We start from the raw sequence: 16,549 nt of genomic DNA, 5'->3' as shown, positions 1-16,549 counted from the left end.
AGATATGATGAAAGCTTCGAAAAGTAGTAAGACTCCTTCACACAGGGAAAGTAAAATTATGTTCTACTGCAATTCCAAAAGAATAATTTCAAACATTTACCGAAATTCGGGAAAAAGTAATATAACATAAAAATATCGGCATCCGGTATTGACATTTAGACATCGATATACCGACGTATAGGGAAAGAGAATGTCGCTGATGTTTATGGATGATTTTCTGGCGCGCTCACCGGATCGGCCGGCGTCCTTGACGAGCTGCTCGATGATGTCGTCGCTGACGGTGATGCCCAGGTTGGTCAGCATGAACTGCAGCTCGCTCGCCGTCACGCGCCCGTCGCGGTTCCGGTCCAGCAGCCCGAACGCAGTCCGCAGGTCTGCGGAGAGAGAGAGAGAGACACTCATACGATTACTGAGGAGCTGGTTTTATACGAGGCCTATTCGGAAAGTAAGGTCCGATCGCTCGCAAAATGGAAACCACTGTGAAGATCAAAGACGTTTTATTTGCAACAGTTAGCTACAACTTCCAGCTACTTCTGTACATAGTCGCCGCTCCGATTTAGACATTTGTGGTAGCGTTGTACCAACTTTCCAATACCCTCGTCACAGAAGCAAACCGTCTGCGCTTACTACCAATTCTCTACGCCGGTCTGCAGCTCATTGTCTTACCCGGAACGTTGTCTTCATAGCTAGCGGTTCATGTGAGCAGAGATGAAACCCAGGGAGAGTAAATTACGGGCTCTATTGTGGATGATTAAAATCCATGGAGAAGAAATTAAAACTTCTGAGGTTCGCCGATGACATTATAATTCTGTCAGAGACAGCAAAGGACCTGGAAGAGCACCTCAACGGAATGGACAGTGTCTTGAAAGGAGGATATAAGATGAACATCAACAGAAGCAAAGCCGGCCGAAGTGGCCGTGCGGTTCCAGGCGCTGCAGTCTGGAACCGAGCGACCACTACGGTCGCAGGTTCGAATCCTCCCTCGGGCATGGATGTGTGTGATGTCCTTAGGTTAGTTAGGTTTAATTAGTTCTAAGTTCTAGGCGACTGATGACCTCAGAAGTCGCACAGTGCTCAGAGCCAACAAAAGCAATACAAGGATAATGGAATGTAGTCGAATTAAATTGGGTGATGCTGAGGGAAGTAGATTAGGAAATGAGACGCTTAAAGTAGTAAATGAGTTTTGCTATTTGGGGAGCAAAATAACTGATGATGGTCGAAGTAGAGAGGATATAAAATGTAGATTGGCAATGGCAAGGAAAGCGTTTCTGAAGAAGAGAAATTTGTTAACATCGAGTATAGATTTACGTGGGTGGAAGTCTTTTCTGAAAGTATTTGTATGGAGTGTAGCCATGTATGGAAGTGAAACGTGGACGATAAATAGCTTGGACAAGAAGAGAATAGAAGCTTTCGAAATGTGGTGTTACAGAAGAATGCTGAAGATTAGATAGGTAGATCATATAACTAATGAGGAGGTATTGAATACGATTGGGGAGAAGAGAAGTTTGTGGCACAATTTGACTAGAAGAAGGGATCGGTTGGTAGGACATATGCTGAGGCATCAAGGGATCACCGATTTAGTATTGGAGGACAGCACAGAGGGTAAAAATCGTAGAGGGAGACCAAGAGATGAATACACTAAACAGATTCAGAAGGATGTAGGTTGCAGTAGGTACTGGGAGATGAAGAAGCTTGCACAGGATAGAGTAGCATGGAGAGCTGCATCAAACCTGTCTCTGGACTCAAGACCACAACAACATTCTGGATGATCAACCACTTCCCATCGAAAACGCTGCAGGAGCATCTTCATTGCCCCTTCAGAGTGCGGCTGGGAATTGTCATGCAGAAGGAAACGTATGACAGTAATGTTATGTTGGTTGCATGACATCAGCCGATATCTCACACCAGGCCCTCCTACTTGGAGGGAGAGAGTATTGCACTAGGCATCTCCACATGCTCACTTGCACTCAGGACTGTAAAGATCGACGTAATTCGATCGACGAGCATACTAGAGACACTGGCCAACTCATCTGTGCTAAGCTTCATCTGATTTTCATTGTTGTTTCCATTTCGCACCCCATCGGACCTTACTTACCGAATAGCCCTTGTAATCAGAGATCTGCACATGCGGGTTTACTTCTTGGACACAAGCCCGTTCTCATGTGGACTATATCTGCAGTTATCCGCCATAATAATTAGTGAAGTTCATTAAACGGCGTCTTCTATACATGATGGGCTCCATTAGAAATGTTTTAATCACCAAAACCGGTTTTCGGGTTTATCATCCATCATGAGTCGCATCTGCTACAGAGGAACGAATAAGTGTATGTAGTATGTACAACGATTTCTACAAAATGATAACTGTATATATAGTAGCAGTAATATAAGGCTACATACATTAAGTATTTCTACAGAAACGATATGTATATCAGCTAAAGCGATAGGATTTGAAATCTTGTATAATACAGTACACATTTTTTTCACAATTGGGATATGAAGATAGAAACACAGGAAATTCGAGGGGTTGTAATCCATATTGAGTCCATTCTTGGCTCTCAAACACATTTTACCATAAATTGCAACTCTTTCGCGATAAATATTTGTATTTCTTCTAATAAAGTTTAGGAAACTTAACATAAAAAATGAAATTAACATAAACTACTCATTGAAATTCTCAAGAAGAAGCAATAAAGAATATTTATTTGATATGAAACAAATTTAAATATAAAACTCGTTCGTTATTTAAAGTTGTAATAATTGAAGACAATCAATTCTACAGATAACAGTTCATTCAGTGGCTCAGTCAACCTACGTAACTGTTTAGGAAGCAGGAGCAAATCTCGGAATGGGAGTGGTGTTAGTTGGACGCTACCGCTGCGTACTTTGCCTCAGCGGATGATGCACGGTCCAGTTAAAATTACTTGACACCTGACATCTTTCACTTCGGCTGCTGGCCACTGCTCACTTACAGGCGACACACGTACGCGGAGCGTCGCTTCACATATGCTGCTCATGTGTAACGCGGAGCAGCGTTGGAAGGGGCTGCAGAGGGGTGTGTCGGGAATGCGAGATGCTCCGCCGACAGCTGGTGCTAAGTGACCAGTGGCTGAGCTGCGGCAGACGACACGTCCTGTAGCTCTAACAACAACATCCAGGTGTGCGATAAATCCGAGGAAATGCCAGTCAAGACCCTGGTTCGGAACTAAAATCACTGTCGCTTCGTTCACGGCGATTAAAGCTTTTACGAGCAAACTCAAGAAAGAGAAAACTCAGGATTCAGCGCTAAAAGCCGAACTGTAACTTCGTGCTGGAAAAGAATGGAAATGACCGTTAGGCGACAATGGCCGGCCGCCTTATCGAAGGTCTTACTACATTCGATGCCACATTGGGCGACCTGGGTGCTGGATGGGGATGAGACGATCATGAAGACAGCACAACACCCACTCCCTGAGCGGAGAAAAACCCCGATCCAGCCTGGAATCGAACCCGGGCCCGTAGGACGGCAATCCGTCACGCTGACCGCTCAGCTATCGTGAGGGACACTTCGCGCTGCCATCGGTTACCTGAAACTATCCTCACACTAGCCAGAGCTGACGCGTTACCAACCGATGAACAGTCCTGGTTGGCACTCGCTTGCAGATTGCAGGCGACACAGGCAGAAGACTTTTTTTTTTTGTCATCAGTCTACTGACTGGTTTGATGCGGCCCGCCACGAAATCCTTTCCTGTGCTAACCGCTTCATCTCAGAGTACCACTTGCAACCTACGTCCTCAATTATTTGCTTGACGTATTCCAATCTCTGTCTTCCTCTACAGTTTTTGCCCTCTACAGCTCCCTCTAGTACCATGGAAGTCATTCCCTCATGTCTTAGCAGATGTCCTATCATCTTGTCCCTTCTCCTTATCAGTGTTTTCCACATATACCTTTCCTCTCCGATTCTGCGTAGAACCTCCTCATTCCTTACCTCATCAGTCCACCTAATTTTCAACATTCGTCTATAGCACCACATCTCAAAAGCTTCGATTGTCTTCTGTTCCGGTTTTCTCACAGTCCATGTTTCACTACCACACAATGCTGTACTCCAGACGTACATCCTCAGAAATTTCTTCCTCAAATTAAGGCCGGTATTTGATATTAGTAGACTTCTCTTGGCCAGAAATGCCTTTTTTGCCATAGCGAGTCTGCTTTTGATGTCCTCCTTGCTCCGTCCGTCATTGGTTATTTTACTGCCTAGGTAGCAGAATTCCTTCACTTCATTGACTTCGTGACCATCAATCCTGATGTTAAGTTTCTCGCTGTTCTCACTTCTACTACTTCTCATTACCTTCGTCTTTCTCCGATTTACTCTCAAACCATACTGTGTACTCATTAGACTGTTCATTCCGTTCAGCACATCATTTAATTCTTCTTCACTTTCACTCAGGATAGCAATGTCATCAGCGAATCGTATCATTGATATCCTTTCACCTTGTATTTTAATTCCACTCCTGAACCTTTCTTTTATTTCCATCATTGCTTCCTCGATGTACAGATTGAAGAGTAGGGGCGAAAGGCTACAGCCTTGTCTTACACCCTTCTTAATGCGAGCACTTCGTTCTTGATCGTCCACTCTCATTATTCCCTCTTGGTTGTTGTACATATTGTATATGACTCGTCTCTCCCTATAGCTTACCCCTACAGAATCTCGAACAGCTTGCACCATTTTATATTGTCAAACGCTTTTTCCAGGTCGACAAATCCTATGAAAGTGTCTTGACTTTTCTTTAGCCTTGCTTCCATTATTAGCCGTAACGGCAGAATTGCCTCTCTCGTCACTTTACTTTTACTAAAGCCAAACTGATCGTCACCTAGCGCATTCTCAATTTTCTTTTCCATTCTTCTGTATATTATTCTTGTAAGCAGCTTCGATGAATCAGCTGTTAAGCTGATTGTGCGATAATTCTCGCACTTGTCAGCTCTTGCCGTCTTCGGAATTGTGTGGATGATGCTTTTCTGAAAGTCAGATGGTATATCGCCAGACTCATATATTCTACAAACAAAATGAATAGTCGTTTTGTTGCCACTTCCCTCAATGATTTTAGAAATTCTGATGGAATGTTATCTATCCCTTCTGCTTTATTTGACCGTAAGTCCTCCAAAGCTCTTTTAAATTCCGATTCTAATACTGGATCCCCTATCTCTTCTAAATCGACTCCTGTTTCTTCTTCTATCACATCAGACAAACCTTCACCCTCATAGAGGCTTTCAATGTATTCTTTCCACCTAGCTGCTCTCTCCTCTGCATTTAACTGTGGAATTGCCGTTCACTCTTAATGTTACCACCGTTGCTTTTAATGTCACCAAAGGTTGTTTTGACTTTCCTGTATGCTGAGTCTGTCCTTCCGACAATCATATCTTTTTCGATGTCTTCACATTTTTCCTGCAGCCATTTCGTCTTAGCTTCAGTGCACTTCCCATTTATTTCATTCCTCAGCGACTTGTATTTCTGTATTCCTGATTTTCCCGGAACATGTTTGTACTTCCTCCTTTCATCAATCAACTGAAGTATTTCTTCTGTTACCCATTGTTTCTTCCCAGCTACCTTCTTTGTACCTATGTTTTCCTTCCCAGCTTCTGTGATGGCCCTTTTTAGAGATGTCCATTCCTCTTCAACTATACTGCGTACTGCGCTGTTCCTTATTGCTGTATCTATAGCGTTAGAGAACTTCAAACGTATCTCGTCATTCCTTAGTACTTCCGTATCCCACTTCTTTGCGTATTGATTTTTCCTGACTAATGTCTTGAACTTCAGCCTACTCTTCAGAAGACTAAGAACAAATAAAAAAATCAGTACAAAATGAAAAATGAGGCGGCACAGAATCAGAAATAAAAAAATTACATTTAAACCAATTAAATGAATAAAAATAAATCAAAATCTTTTGGTTAGATTTACAAATTAAAAAAATATGTTGCATACACCGAGATCCGAAGCTACGATCTTTCAGACTTCACCTTAATACGCTATGCATTGCGCGACGCCGCCGCGCTGCACGAAGCAAATACGGGGTGACAACTATAGAACTGTATGGAAAAAAAAAACGTAAATTAGTTACAAACTACGGTGTGCACACATTTTATTCAACATGCAAACGGCACTACAGATATTAGGATCTAGGTTATGACATGTTCGATATGCCTGCAATCATTGGTGATGATGCGACGCAGACGATCTCTGTGAATATGGTAACTGTATATATGACGCTGGACAGCGCCTTGAGTGGAAGTATCGAGCAGTGTTTGGTTAGTGCTGTGTATTTCATTAGCATGGTTGTGCGTGTGTGTGTGTGTGTGTGTGCCGTTTTTGGTGTGGTTATCATGTGTGGTGAAATACGACAGAAAAGTGCCAGACACATGACTCGGGATCAAAACACATCGATAAAGAATGCCACACTAGGAATTAGAAGTGAATGACCAGTTGCAGTGTCAGTTTGGTAACGGCGAACTATATCGCCGTCGAGTTGACTGCTCTGATGGAAGGAAACCAGCTCCAGCGCGTGAATTGTCAACTACCAAGCAATTTCAATCGTATTATAGCTACAACATCATTGCCTGGCGTGGATCGAAGCGAGCAGCGGGGTAAGCAGCGATGGTGCAGGTTAAACGGGCTAATAAGACTCAGTGGGCTTGATTCATCATCGGCAAGGTTCGCCCGCGAGCAGAGAGGTGGCAGCGTGAACCCAGCATGATGCAAAGTGACGAATCCCCAGCTGTACTCAAACACCCACTCGCCTGCCGTGTTTTGGCCGGCCGTTATTGGGGCGGCAATAAAGCGGACACGGGAGGGCCGGCCATTGCTCCCTGCGGACCGCCAGCTGGCGCACGCTAAGGCCCAGCTCAGGGGCTGCGCGAAATTTCTAGTACACTGCTGGACCGCTTCTTATTCATATCGGCCTCTGCCAGCTGACGTTAGCAGAGAACTAAGACGTTTAACACAGTATTTAGAAAAGTAAAAAATGTCGAAGTGTTTGAGAGCCATTTACGTGTAAAGTACATTTAACTCTACACATACACATGTTTTGTACGCTGGTTGCGTCACTGCATGTTTAAAATAGCAACGAATAAACGCAACGTAAACCAGCTACTACACTTTAGTTTTGCAATTGCGACAGTTCTGCCGCCTATCTGAGCTGCTCCCAGGAAACTACGTCGAATTATTTATCACTTTGATTGCAACGCTTTCCGTGGAATAGCAACAAGGAACTGGGACCGGTGTTGCACACCTGCGCTCCTGTGCAGTTGCGTTGCCTATTTTTCTAGAGAACTCTGTACTTGAGCTTCGTACGTTCACTGTTTACAAACCTACGTAATTCTGCGGAAAGTTTTGATTACATGGGAAAAGGAAATAAAGGGAATCCAGCTCGTAATTAAAAAAAGAGCGGAGAATGAACATGAAGTCTCTGGCTTTTGCAGACGACGTCACTGTGTTTACAAACAATAGCGGAGAAACCAAACTTACCCTGGAGAGCCTTCACGAAATTTCACAGAAAACTGGCCTCCAAGTCTCCTGCGAGAACGCTCAGTAGATGGAAACGGGATCTGCGGATCATCTCGGTACCGCGAAGTGTCACAAGTTGCGCACTTCAGATATCTCGGAGAGATCATGAGGCGGCGGGGTCAGGGATTTTCTCTGCCTCGTGATGCCTGGGTGTTGTGTGACGTCCTTAGGTTAGTTAAGTTTAAGTAGTTCTAAGTTCTAGGGGACTGATGACCATAGCTGTTATGTCCCATAGTGCTCAGAGCCATTTGAACCATATTGAGATCATGAGGTTTCGTGACAATATCCAATAAAAAAATAATCTCAAAAGTATAAACCATATAAGCTCGCGTGGAGTTACTACAGTAAAAAAAGTATCTCCGTCAAAGAAAAATCAAGGCATTATACCACAGCATTTCTGTCGGAAGCACTATACGCTGCCGTGATTGATGATCAAAGAAAAATAGAATTCGAAATTTATTCTCTGAGTTCAAATTCTTTGACATCAGCTCTAGTCCGTATAGGCTTACGACCTATCAGTGACGTATGAAATTGCGTGTGCCGCGCGGGATTAGCTGAGCGGTCTATGGCGCTGCAGTCATGGACTGTGCGGCTGGTCCCGGCGGAGGTTCGAGTCCTCCCTCGGGCATGGGTGTGTGTGTTTGTCCTTAGGATAATTTAGGTTAAGTAGTGTGTAAGCTTAGGGACTGATGACCTTAGCAGTTAAGTCCCATAAGATTTCACACACATTTGAACAAATTGTGTGTGTTGGACCAGGACTCAAACCTGCATTTCCCGCTTATCTCAAGCAGTTGCCTCAACCACACTTTTTTTTTTTAGGTAAGGAGGGGAACATATAAACTTTTTTTTTACAACTGGTTCGTTGTGGCAAGAAAACAACAACACAATGTACAGTAATGGAAAATAATAAAAGACCGTTCTCCCAACGGAAAAAACAAAAAGGCCTCACACCCACGGCTGTTTGCGGTTATTAACAAATTGATCCCCGTCCTGAAGGAGAGGTCTGGGCACGCCTTCTCGAAGAAAAATGCTGTCTGTCCTCGTCACTGGTCCTGTACTGAGAATCAGACATTCATTATGAAGTTACCATTTATGTCCCCAGCCTTGGGGAGCGTTCAAGAGAACATTGCCCAAAAAAATGGCATAGTATTGTCGATTGCACAGGTGGTGCTGAAGACGAGTAAAACATTCCTGTAGAAAAGAATGTTCTTGTCATAGATGAGATAATGACTTCCATTTGATACCTGTCACGTCATTAGTCTCAGTACTAGGGAAAAAGTCTCCTCCAGGAACAAAAGTGCCTGTGGGGGCACTGCATGTAGGGCCATGCAAAGAAGAAGGACAAGTGTATTTCCTGTCAACTTCCACACCTCCACAGAAGATCCGCTCTGCAGGCGATGTACATCCATATGCGTCAGACGACACCATCAACAGAGTGGAGAGTCGGCTGTATTAATGCCATGGAGCCACTGAAACATCATATGTGTTTGGTTGGCCAGCAGATACGAGGTCGTCTGGGCAGAGTAGTCGAGGACGGGTTGGTGTACTGACCGCCAGACCACAGACCAAGCTGTCATAGGTTGACGCTTCCATCTCAGTCCTGTCATGTTCCCACATCATTATGCGGTAAACACCACGCCCCGTAGGGGCCTTGGTACATGGAGATCAGCATGTATGCAACTGTAGTCAACGTCGGAAAATGATGAAGAAATGGGAGGGGGGAGTCAGCTGTTTGATCAGGGTGCCTGTTAATATTTGCCGAAGTCGGGTCCACAACTTTACCATCATGTTGACATACAGGGCCGCCATTCTGACTTGGAAATCGACGAGGCCTAGGCTGCCGTCGCTAGTGGGTAAGGTGAGTGTATCATATCGTACTTTCATAGTCAGATCCGCATTCACAAAGTAACCAAAGACCACCACCAAAATGATCGCCATTGTCTCTGGCATTGGTAAAAGAGTGACCAGGTGGGGTATTATAGACTTTTCAGGTGAAGGCTGACATAATAAAACCTTTGAATCAGTGAACAGTGGTTGAAGGGCAATGGCGCCGGCCCCAGTGGAAGAGCGGTTCTAGGCGCTTCAGTCTGGAACCGCGCGACCGCTACAGTCGCAGGTTCGAATCCTGCCTCGGGTATGGATGTGTGTGATGTCCTTAGGTTGCTTAGGTTTAAGTAGTTCTAAATTCTAGGGGACTGATGTCCTCAGATGTTAAGTCCTATAGTGCTCAGGGGCATTTCAACCAGTTTTGAGGGCAATGGCATAATAAAATCACTGATAGTGGGCATCTCTACCGTATCGACTGGGAGATGGTAATCAAGTCTACCGCATGTCCATTGTGACACCTTGAGGTAGGTGCATGTCACTGTAAATAAAGTCTGAGGGGGAGGGGGGGGCGGTGGGACGAAGGCCATCCATCGCAACACCACCTCCAGGTAATAGTCATGATTCACCCTATGGAAAGTGTCTGGTGATCAAAGTCCACGGACATCAATGATCTGCTCACGTGACGAGTTTCACACAGGACCATGATGTCCCTATAATCTACATTACTGCCACCACCCAAGCACGTTTGGTCCAAGGAGACAATTTCGGGTGGGACACACCAAATGCGACCAGCTAGAAACTGGGTAAAAATTTTAAAGTCACTGTTAAGCATAGTGAGAGGCCAATAATGTTCGACACTTCTGCCGTCTAACAGCTTGCAGGCCAGGAAAGAAGGCCTTCAGTGAATCCAGGTGGTAGGGGAATGACGCGGGCCATCAGTTCCTAGTATGCCGTTACCCGGCAAGGAGCCGTAACATCTTCGAATGCATGATAGAACTCTAATAAGAAAGAATCTTGGCCTGGTGAATTGTTGGCAGCCATTTCGAGAAGTGTGTCAACTATGTCATCCATCATGATCACATCTGTCTGACTCGCCACAGCATCTCCATCGAGGAGCCCAGTCAGTGATTCGAGAATATCACCTGTCGCTGAGGTTTTGCGAACCTGTTTCATACAACCACCGGTAGTGTTCCACAAAGGCATCTGCAACTTTCTTTTGGGCCGTCAGGCGTCGACCTTCTGACAAGGTGAGCATAATGCGCAGAGATAAGAGACGTCGTTGGAGAATGCCGTAGTCCACAGCTCCGCATCGGGCGTTACTGCCCAAGTAGTGGGGAGACAGACACAGACAAGGTGAGTCACAGAGTGGCTGGTGACACAAGTGAATACTTGCCAGTCGCTGTTTATGCATCACATCTACAAGGTGCAGTTCGTTTACCAACTGGTTCAGTTCTGGATTTGTGGTGAAGCATGGAATTTAGCTCTTCAGGGACAGCCCGCAGTTGAAGTCACCTCTGAGTATGATTTGGTCGTAGCGAAAATGGCGCTAACTCTTCCATATAAAACTGCTCCCATTCTGTTTTTTTTATAACTACTACAGGGTGAATAAACATTGATGACCCAGATGCCCCAAAAAATGACGGTGAGGCCCCAAACAAATAGAAAGTAGATCACATCATCCATCTTGCTATGTTCGTAAGGAGTATGACTATCCCATAGCCATTATCCACGCATGGCGTATGGTAGATATCATACTAATAGGTACGAGGATGGAAGCAATTCAAGACGACCTTCCTGCAGGAGGGCCACATCGATGTCGGCCATCCTCAACATGTTGTGGAGCGTTTGGAGCTTAACCTGTGTACTGATGGTGTTCATAATAATAGTGCCTATCTCACGGGCTTGTTGGGAATGGCGATATGAGAGGCTTCCGTGAGGATAGCAAGGGGCCAGGGACTCGAAACAGCCCTGCCATAGGCCACCCACCAAAATCCATCATCATTTATGATTCACAGAGCGGCGCGGCAGCATCCATTCATTCATAACGTCAGGCCACAATAGAGCGCTGGGTCACTGGTCGTTCCGTTGCGGCATTGTGTCTCTAGTGGTCAGGGTTGTATCTGCCATGGAGACATGGTTTGGTTCTGGCTTTTGACCTACATCCACAGGCATGTCGCTGCGCATGAGCATCACCGATGCTGCCCCTGATTGGGGCCAGACTGGTGGTTCCGTGACTGTTTCGTCCTGTGGGTAAAAATCGCTGCCAGAGAAATCATTTTCTTTCTGGGATAGCACCTTGTTAATTTCCGATTTAGCCAGCCGATGTTTGTTCCACTGCTTCGGTAACCTTTGTTTGCACACGTGGGCATTGGTGTTGAAGATACGTGAAGCTGCTGCCCGTTGGGTCAAAGACGTCAGTTCGCACTGGCACAACCGTGTAGGTGGTTTCCACCCCATCATCTTTGTCTTCACACCATCTTGTGAAGAAGGCATAGCCAGAGAGGGTCCAGTTGGTGTCTTTGTTTTTTCTGCATCATCATGCTGCTCCAGAGGCGATGATAGTCCTGTGTAAGATGACACCACAGTTGGCGGGTGGTGGGCAACTTGCAGGGCCTCAGTGCGAGTCAGTGAGAGCACTATCGGTATGGTCGTCACCTGCTTCTCCAGTTATGGTGGTTGTGTAATTTGACATTGCACACAACTTGAACAGACATGTCCTGCTTGGCCACATCCTGGGCACGTCTTTGGTTGACTACCATGGGTGGTAATGGAATTACAGTCGCCGATGTACAGATAGGATGGGACATGTTTTGAAAATTCGATGTGGACCTGTCACAACCCGTTGAGGTCTGGGTATGTGGTGAAGTGCTTCCATTTTTCAGTCCTATGGTTAATCACCCAGTAGCCACCCCGTTGGTTGAATCTCAGACGGTAGTCCTCTCTCTGAGCCCCATATGTTCCACCTTCACATTACTTATACATCTGTCACAGTTTCATAATTTAAGGCCATCTAGCATTGTGTTGAGAATATTGATGCAAGTCTTGTTGTTAACCACCTTCACATATGTGATACTGCCCACAACTGAAAGATGCACGCCAACAAAATCATCATAGTCAGTCATCAGAACTGATCGCTTTCCGTTGCCTTTGGCCTTGCATACCCATTCGAGAAACTAAACTGCAGTGTCGATTTTAGGTATGGGTCACTCATTCTTCTTCTATGTAAGTTTAGTACACAAAGATGGGTGAGCTACGCAACAACAACACATGTACGTTATTGAAGCATGGAAATAGTCAGGACGTCCATGCTGCTCCATTGCTGGAGGCAGTCTGCCCACTTCGGCTATCTGTGCACTCTTCCGAGATCGACCGAAACCTTCATACGTCACATTGTCTACATCATTCTGCACACAGTCCACTACATATGGCACTAATATGTAGCACATCCACACCTAATACCGCAGACCTCAAAGAATTCGCAGTCAGCGGTAAATATGAATTATTTCGCATGGCTGTAGATTGCCGACGAAGTCTGTTCTTTGAGTCATGCATGTAAAAATAAGGTAGAATGAAAAGAAAGGAAAATTATCAGGAAAATATTTGGGCCAGGTTTTCGTGGAGGAATCTGGGCAAAGAGACCGTCAATAGAGATCTATAAACAGACAGAAACAATAACGGACACTTTAAGAAAAAAGAGGATGAAATTTTATGGACATACACACAGGAAGAACAAGAACTGGGTCACAAGGCAGATCTTCAAGATACTGAAAACTAGCAGAATCAAGACAAAATGGATTACTGAAAAAGAAGAAAAGATCAAAGGATCACACGAGATAACATAAGCAATTGAGGGGCTTGGAAATATCGTAAAAGAGATACGCTTAAACTGAAACACACGGAAAGAGAGCAGGAAATAAGTGGTCAGAAGAAAGCAAGAAAGAACATAGCGAGCATATGAAGAGGATTTGGGGAGAACTAAAGAACAACAAAAATCATGCGTACTTAACTCTTGAAAGGGAATATTCCAAAATAGTAAAAATACACGCACACACACCAATCGAAAGAGAAAAACACACAGCAGTAAGAGAGATTGCCACAGCCACAAAAGCAAAACAAAAAAACGACTGCATTCCGCGCTATCAAAACAAAGTATGCGAGGTGAATGTGGCAAAAGATGAAAACGATAAGCTACGCGCTTTATCAGTGAAGTGTAGCGTGATATAAATCGAAACAACTGTGTGGAAGAACCTTAGTAAATGAAGTAGGAGCCAGAAACACGTGAGTAATAATAGTAAATTGCGAACATGAAAACTATTCATGATCTCGCCAAACAAGTTTGTAAAAGAAACACAATTGTTATAGTGACTACTGGTAATGCTTTAAAATGATAAGAACCGCGTCTGCTCTAAATAAGACTTTCATTAGTCATTACACTCGAAAAAACGAAATATATCCTGTATTATTTGTTGTGGGTTGGCAGGAGAGCCAACACCGTGTTACTAGAGAAAGCCGAAAGGCACGCGTTTTAGCTCACGCGGGCTGGCGTGAGGTCTGGGACAGGTCAAGGAAATTAGAATTTAGAAAAAACGGACGTAGCTGGTGGAATACTTTACTTTAATCCATAAATGGTGAACGTCGCTCTTGACGGTACATTATTCATAATATCAATAGTAACTGGTAATGGCGCCTTGCTAGGTCGTAGCAAATGACGTAGCTGAAGACTATGCTAACTATCGTCTCGGCAAATGAGAGCGTATTTTGTCAGTGAACCATCGCTAGCAAAGTCGGTTGTACAACTTTTTTTTTTTTAAATACGTGTGTGTAGTGTGGACTGAAGAGATCATCCTTGATGACTTATTCTTCTAGGATGGGATGTAAGGATAAAAGGAAAACACTTTATTTATTACGCATTCAGTTAGGCTTGGGCACGCAATGGGTCCTTTAGCCTGCTGTCTTTGGTGATGTGTACCTCCTGTGGAGGGTGAAATGTGTCAAGGCTGTTATGTGTGACTGCTTCCTCGTGTTATGACAGATTGCCTATGGGGGGTGAAACGTTATTGACTTCGGTACGCGATACTTGTGCCATCTTGCAGGGTTTACCGTTCCTACCGATTGTAATTGTCGAACTTCGTCCCTAAGGGCATCGATCTTGTCAAAAACTCGAAGAGCCTTGTCAGGACCTTCTCTTGTATAGTGGTCTCGTGGAGTGCGGTGCGGATGTCGACGTTTCTTGTCCACCACGGAGCTCCTGTGATCCATCGATAGCAAATGTTTTGCAGCGCTTGGAGTTTGTTGTAGTTGGAGACGCGCGTAGTTCCCCACGAGGTGGAGGCATACAACATTGTGGGTTCCACCGTTGCCTTATACAATTGGAGTTTAGTCTGAGGGTTGAGATCCTTACTCTTCAGGAACGGAATCAACGACCTGGCCATCTTCTGGGCTGCCGTCTTCTTGTCGTCAATATGCTGCGTAAAGAGTAATTTTTTGTCAAGGTAGACACCGAGATACTTCACTCCCGGCGACCATGGGATAAATTGGTCAGCTATTTGGAGTCTGTCGTTCAGAACTGGTTTCCTCCGTGTGAACAGAACTGCTGCCGTCTTCGTCGGGTTGATCGTTATCTTATTTTGCAGCGCCCAGCGTTCCATTACAGCAAGTTGCCGTTGCATCATAGCGATTAGCTGGTCCAAGTGTCGTCCAGTTGTCAGAAAGGCCGTATCGTCCGCATAAAAACTCGCCGTAACAAGGGGGACTGTTAGGATGTCATTTATATATAAGTTGAAAAGTAGAGGCGAAATGACAGAGCCCTGCGGAATTCCTGCGGAGATCAGTTTCATTTCGGAGTTTTTATCGTCGACTCGGACATACAGTTTCCTGTCCTGCAGAAAGATGTCTATGAGTCTAATGTAACAATCCGCAATAGGGGTAGTGCGATGCAGTTTGACGATAAGGTTTGGCCGCCACACCTTATCGTAAGCTTTTTTGATGTCAAGGAAGACACCAATCGTGAAGTGCAGCTTGTTGTATCCTTCTTGTATCCGTTCGGTATCCGTAGAAGTTGAAGTTCGGCAGATAACTTGTCCTTGAAACCGAATTGTTCGGGTCGTATAACATCATGCGCTGTAAGCGTGTCATGGAGCCTCTGCAACAGCACTCTTTCGAACATCTTGCCAAGGGTCGGCAAGAGGCTAATTGGCCGGTAACTGTTAGGTTCTGCTGGGTCTTTACCTGGCTTGGGTATTGGAACTACTCGAGCCGTCTTCCATGCCGTGGGAAAATATCCCTGCAGAAGGCAGCTGTTGAGAATTCGGGTAAGGAGCACAGTTGGCTTCCTGGGCAACTGTGTCAAATCGGCGTTGCTTATGGAGTCGTTGCCCGGCGCATTATTCCGAGTCTTCCGGATAATTTTACGGATCTCTGCTGGTGTGGTGAGTTGTGGGCGGCTCTGCACAGGCGCAGCACGAAGAGCAGTCCATTCTGCTGTAACGACGGCTTCCTGTTCTTGCTGGCGGACGTCGTTCACGGGGGTCGCTGGTGTAGACATCTGTTCTTGGTAAGTCGTAGCATACAGCTCTGCCTGGGCGAGTTCGTCATAGAGGAGGCCATCTGGTCCTCTGATGGCTCGTTTAGGTGGCCGCTGGTGTCGTATGTTCTTGACTACCTGCCATTCGTTCTTGGTTCGAAGTAAGAATCCATCCATCTTATCTTCCCAGATCTGCTGTCGCCACTCGGCCACTCTCCTGTGCAGTTCTCGTGTTAAGACGTGTGTTTCTCGTCGATCGATGGGGTTTCTATAGCGGAGCCAACGTCGCCTGCTCCTGTTTCTCTGTGTCTTCAGTTCTTGGAGTAGAGGCGGGAACTCGTCGAAAGCTACCACAGGGCAGACCGTGTGAGTAGTTGCCCTCCGTTTGGCTACCTTTATCTTCTGCGTCAAAGTTTGTACCGCGATGTCGATGGCTTCCGGTGTTGAAACGTCCTGCGTCGGGCAGATATTGTTGTCAAGATATGTCCGAAATTGACCCCAGTTCAGAGTTTGTGAGGTTGGGGGCGGAAGGTTGGCCGTTGCGTTTTCCACTATACTGATAACAGGTCGGTGGTCAGACGAAAGATCGTCGACGGTGCGGAGCTGGAGGTTCGTCTCAATATTTTTGATGACAGCAATATCTAGGACGTCTGCTTCTTGCCGAT

The 16,549-nt window shown here is 45.3% G+C and overlaps 1 protein-coding gene across 3 annotated transcripts in view; it reads right to left on the bottom strand.

Moving 5' to 3' along the window:
• The window catches only part of LOC126164560 (calcium-binding protein E63-1), a 671,194-nt gene that overhangs the window by 139,763 nt on the left and 514,882 nt on the right, over positions 1-16,549 (bottom strand). For all 3 annotated transcript variants that reach the window (XM_049920251.1, XM_049920252.1, XM_049920253.1), the window contains one exon: positions 231-374. In XM_049920251.1, the coding sequence (XP_049776208.1) occupies positions 231-374 (144 nt within the window). The remainder of the gene's footprint in view (positions 1-230; positions 375-16,549) is intronic.

The sequence above is a fragment of the Schistocerca cancellata genome, chromosome 1 (assembly GCF_023864275.1).
Source record: "Schistocerca cancellata isolate TAMUIC-IGC-003103 chromosome 1, iqSchCanc2.1, whole genome shotgun sequence".
NCBI lineage: Eukaryota > Metazoa > Arthropoda > Insecta > Orthoptera > Acrididae > Schistocerca > Schistocerca cancellata.
Note: the sequence above shows the minus strand (reverse complement) of the source record. Positions and strands in the feature narration are given on the sequence as shown.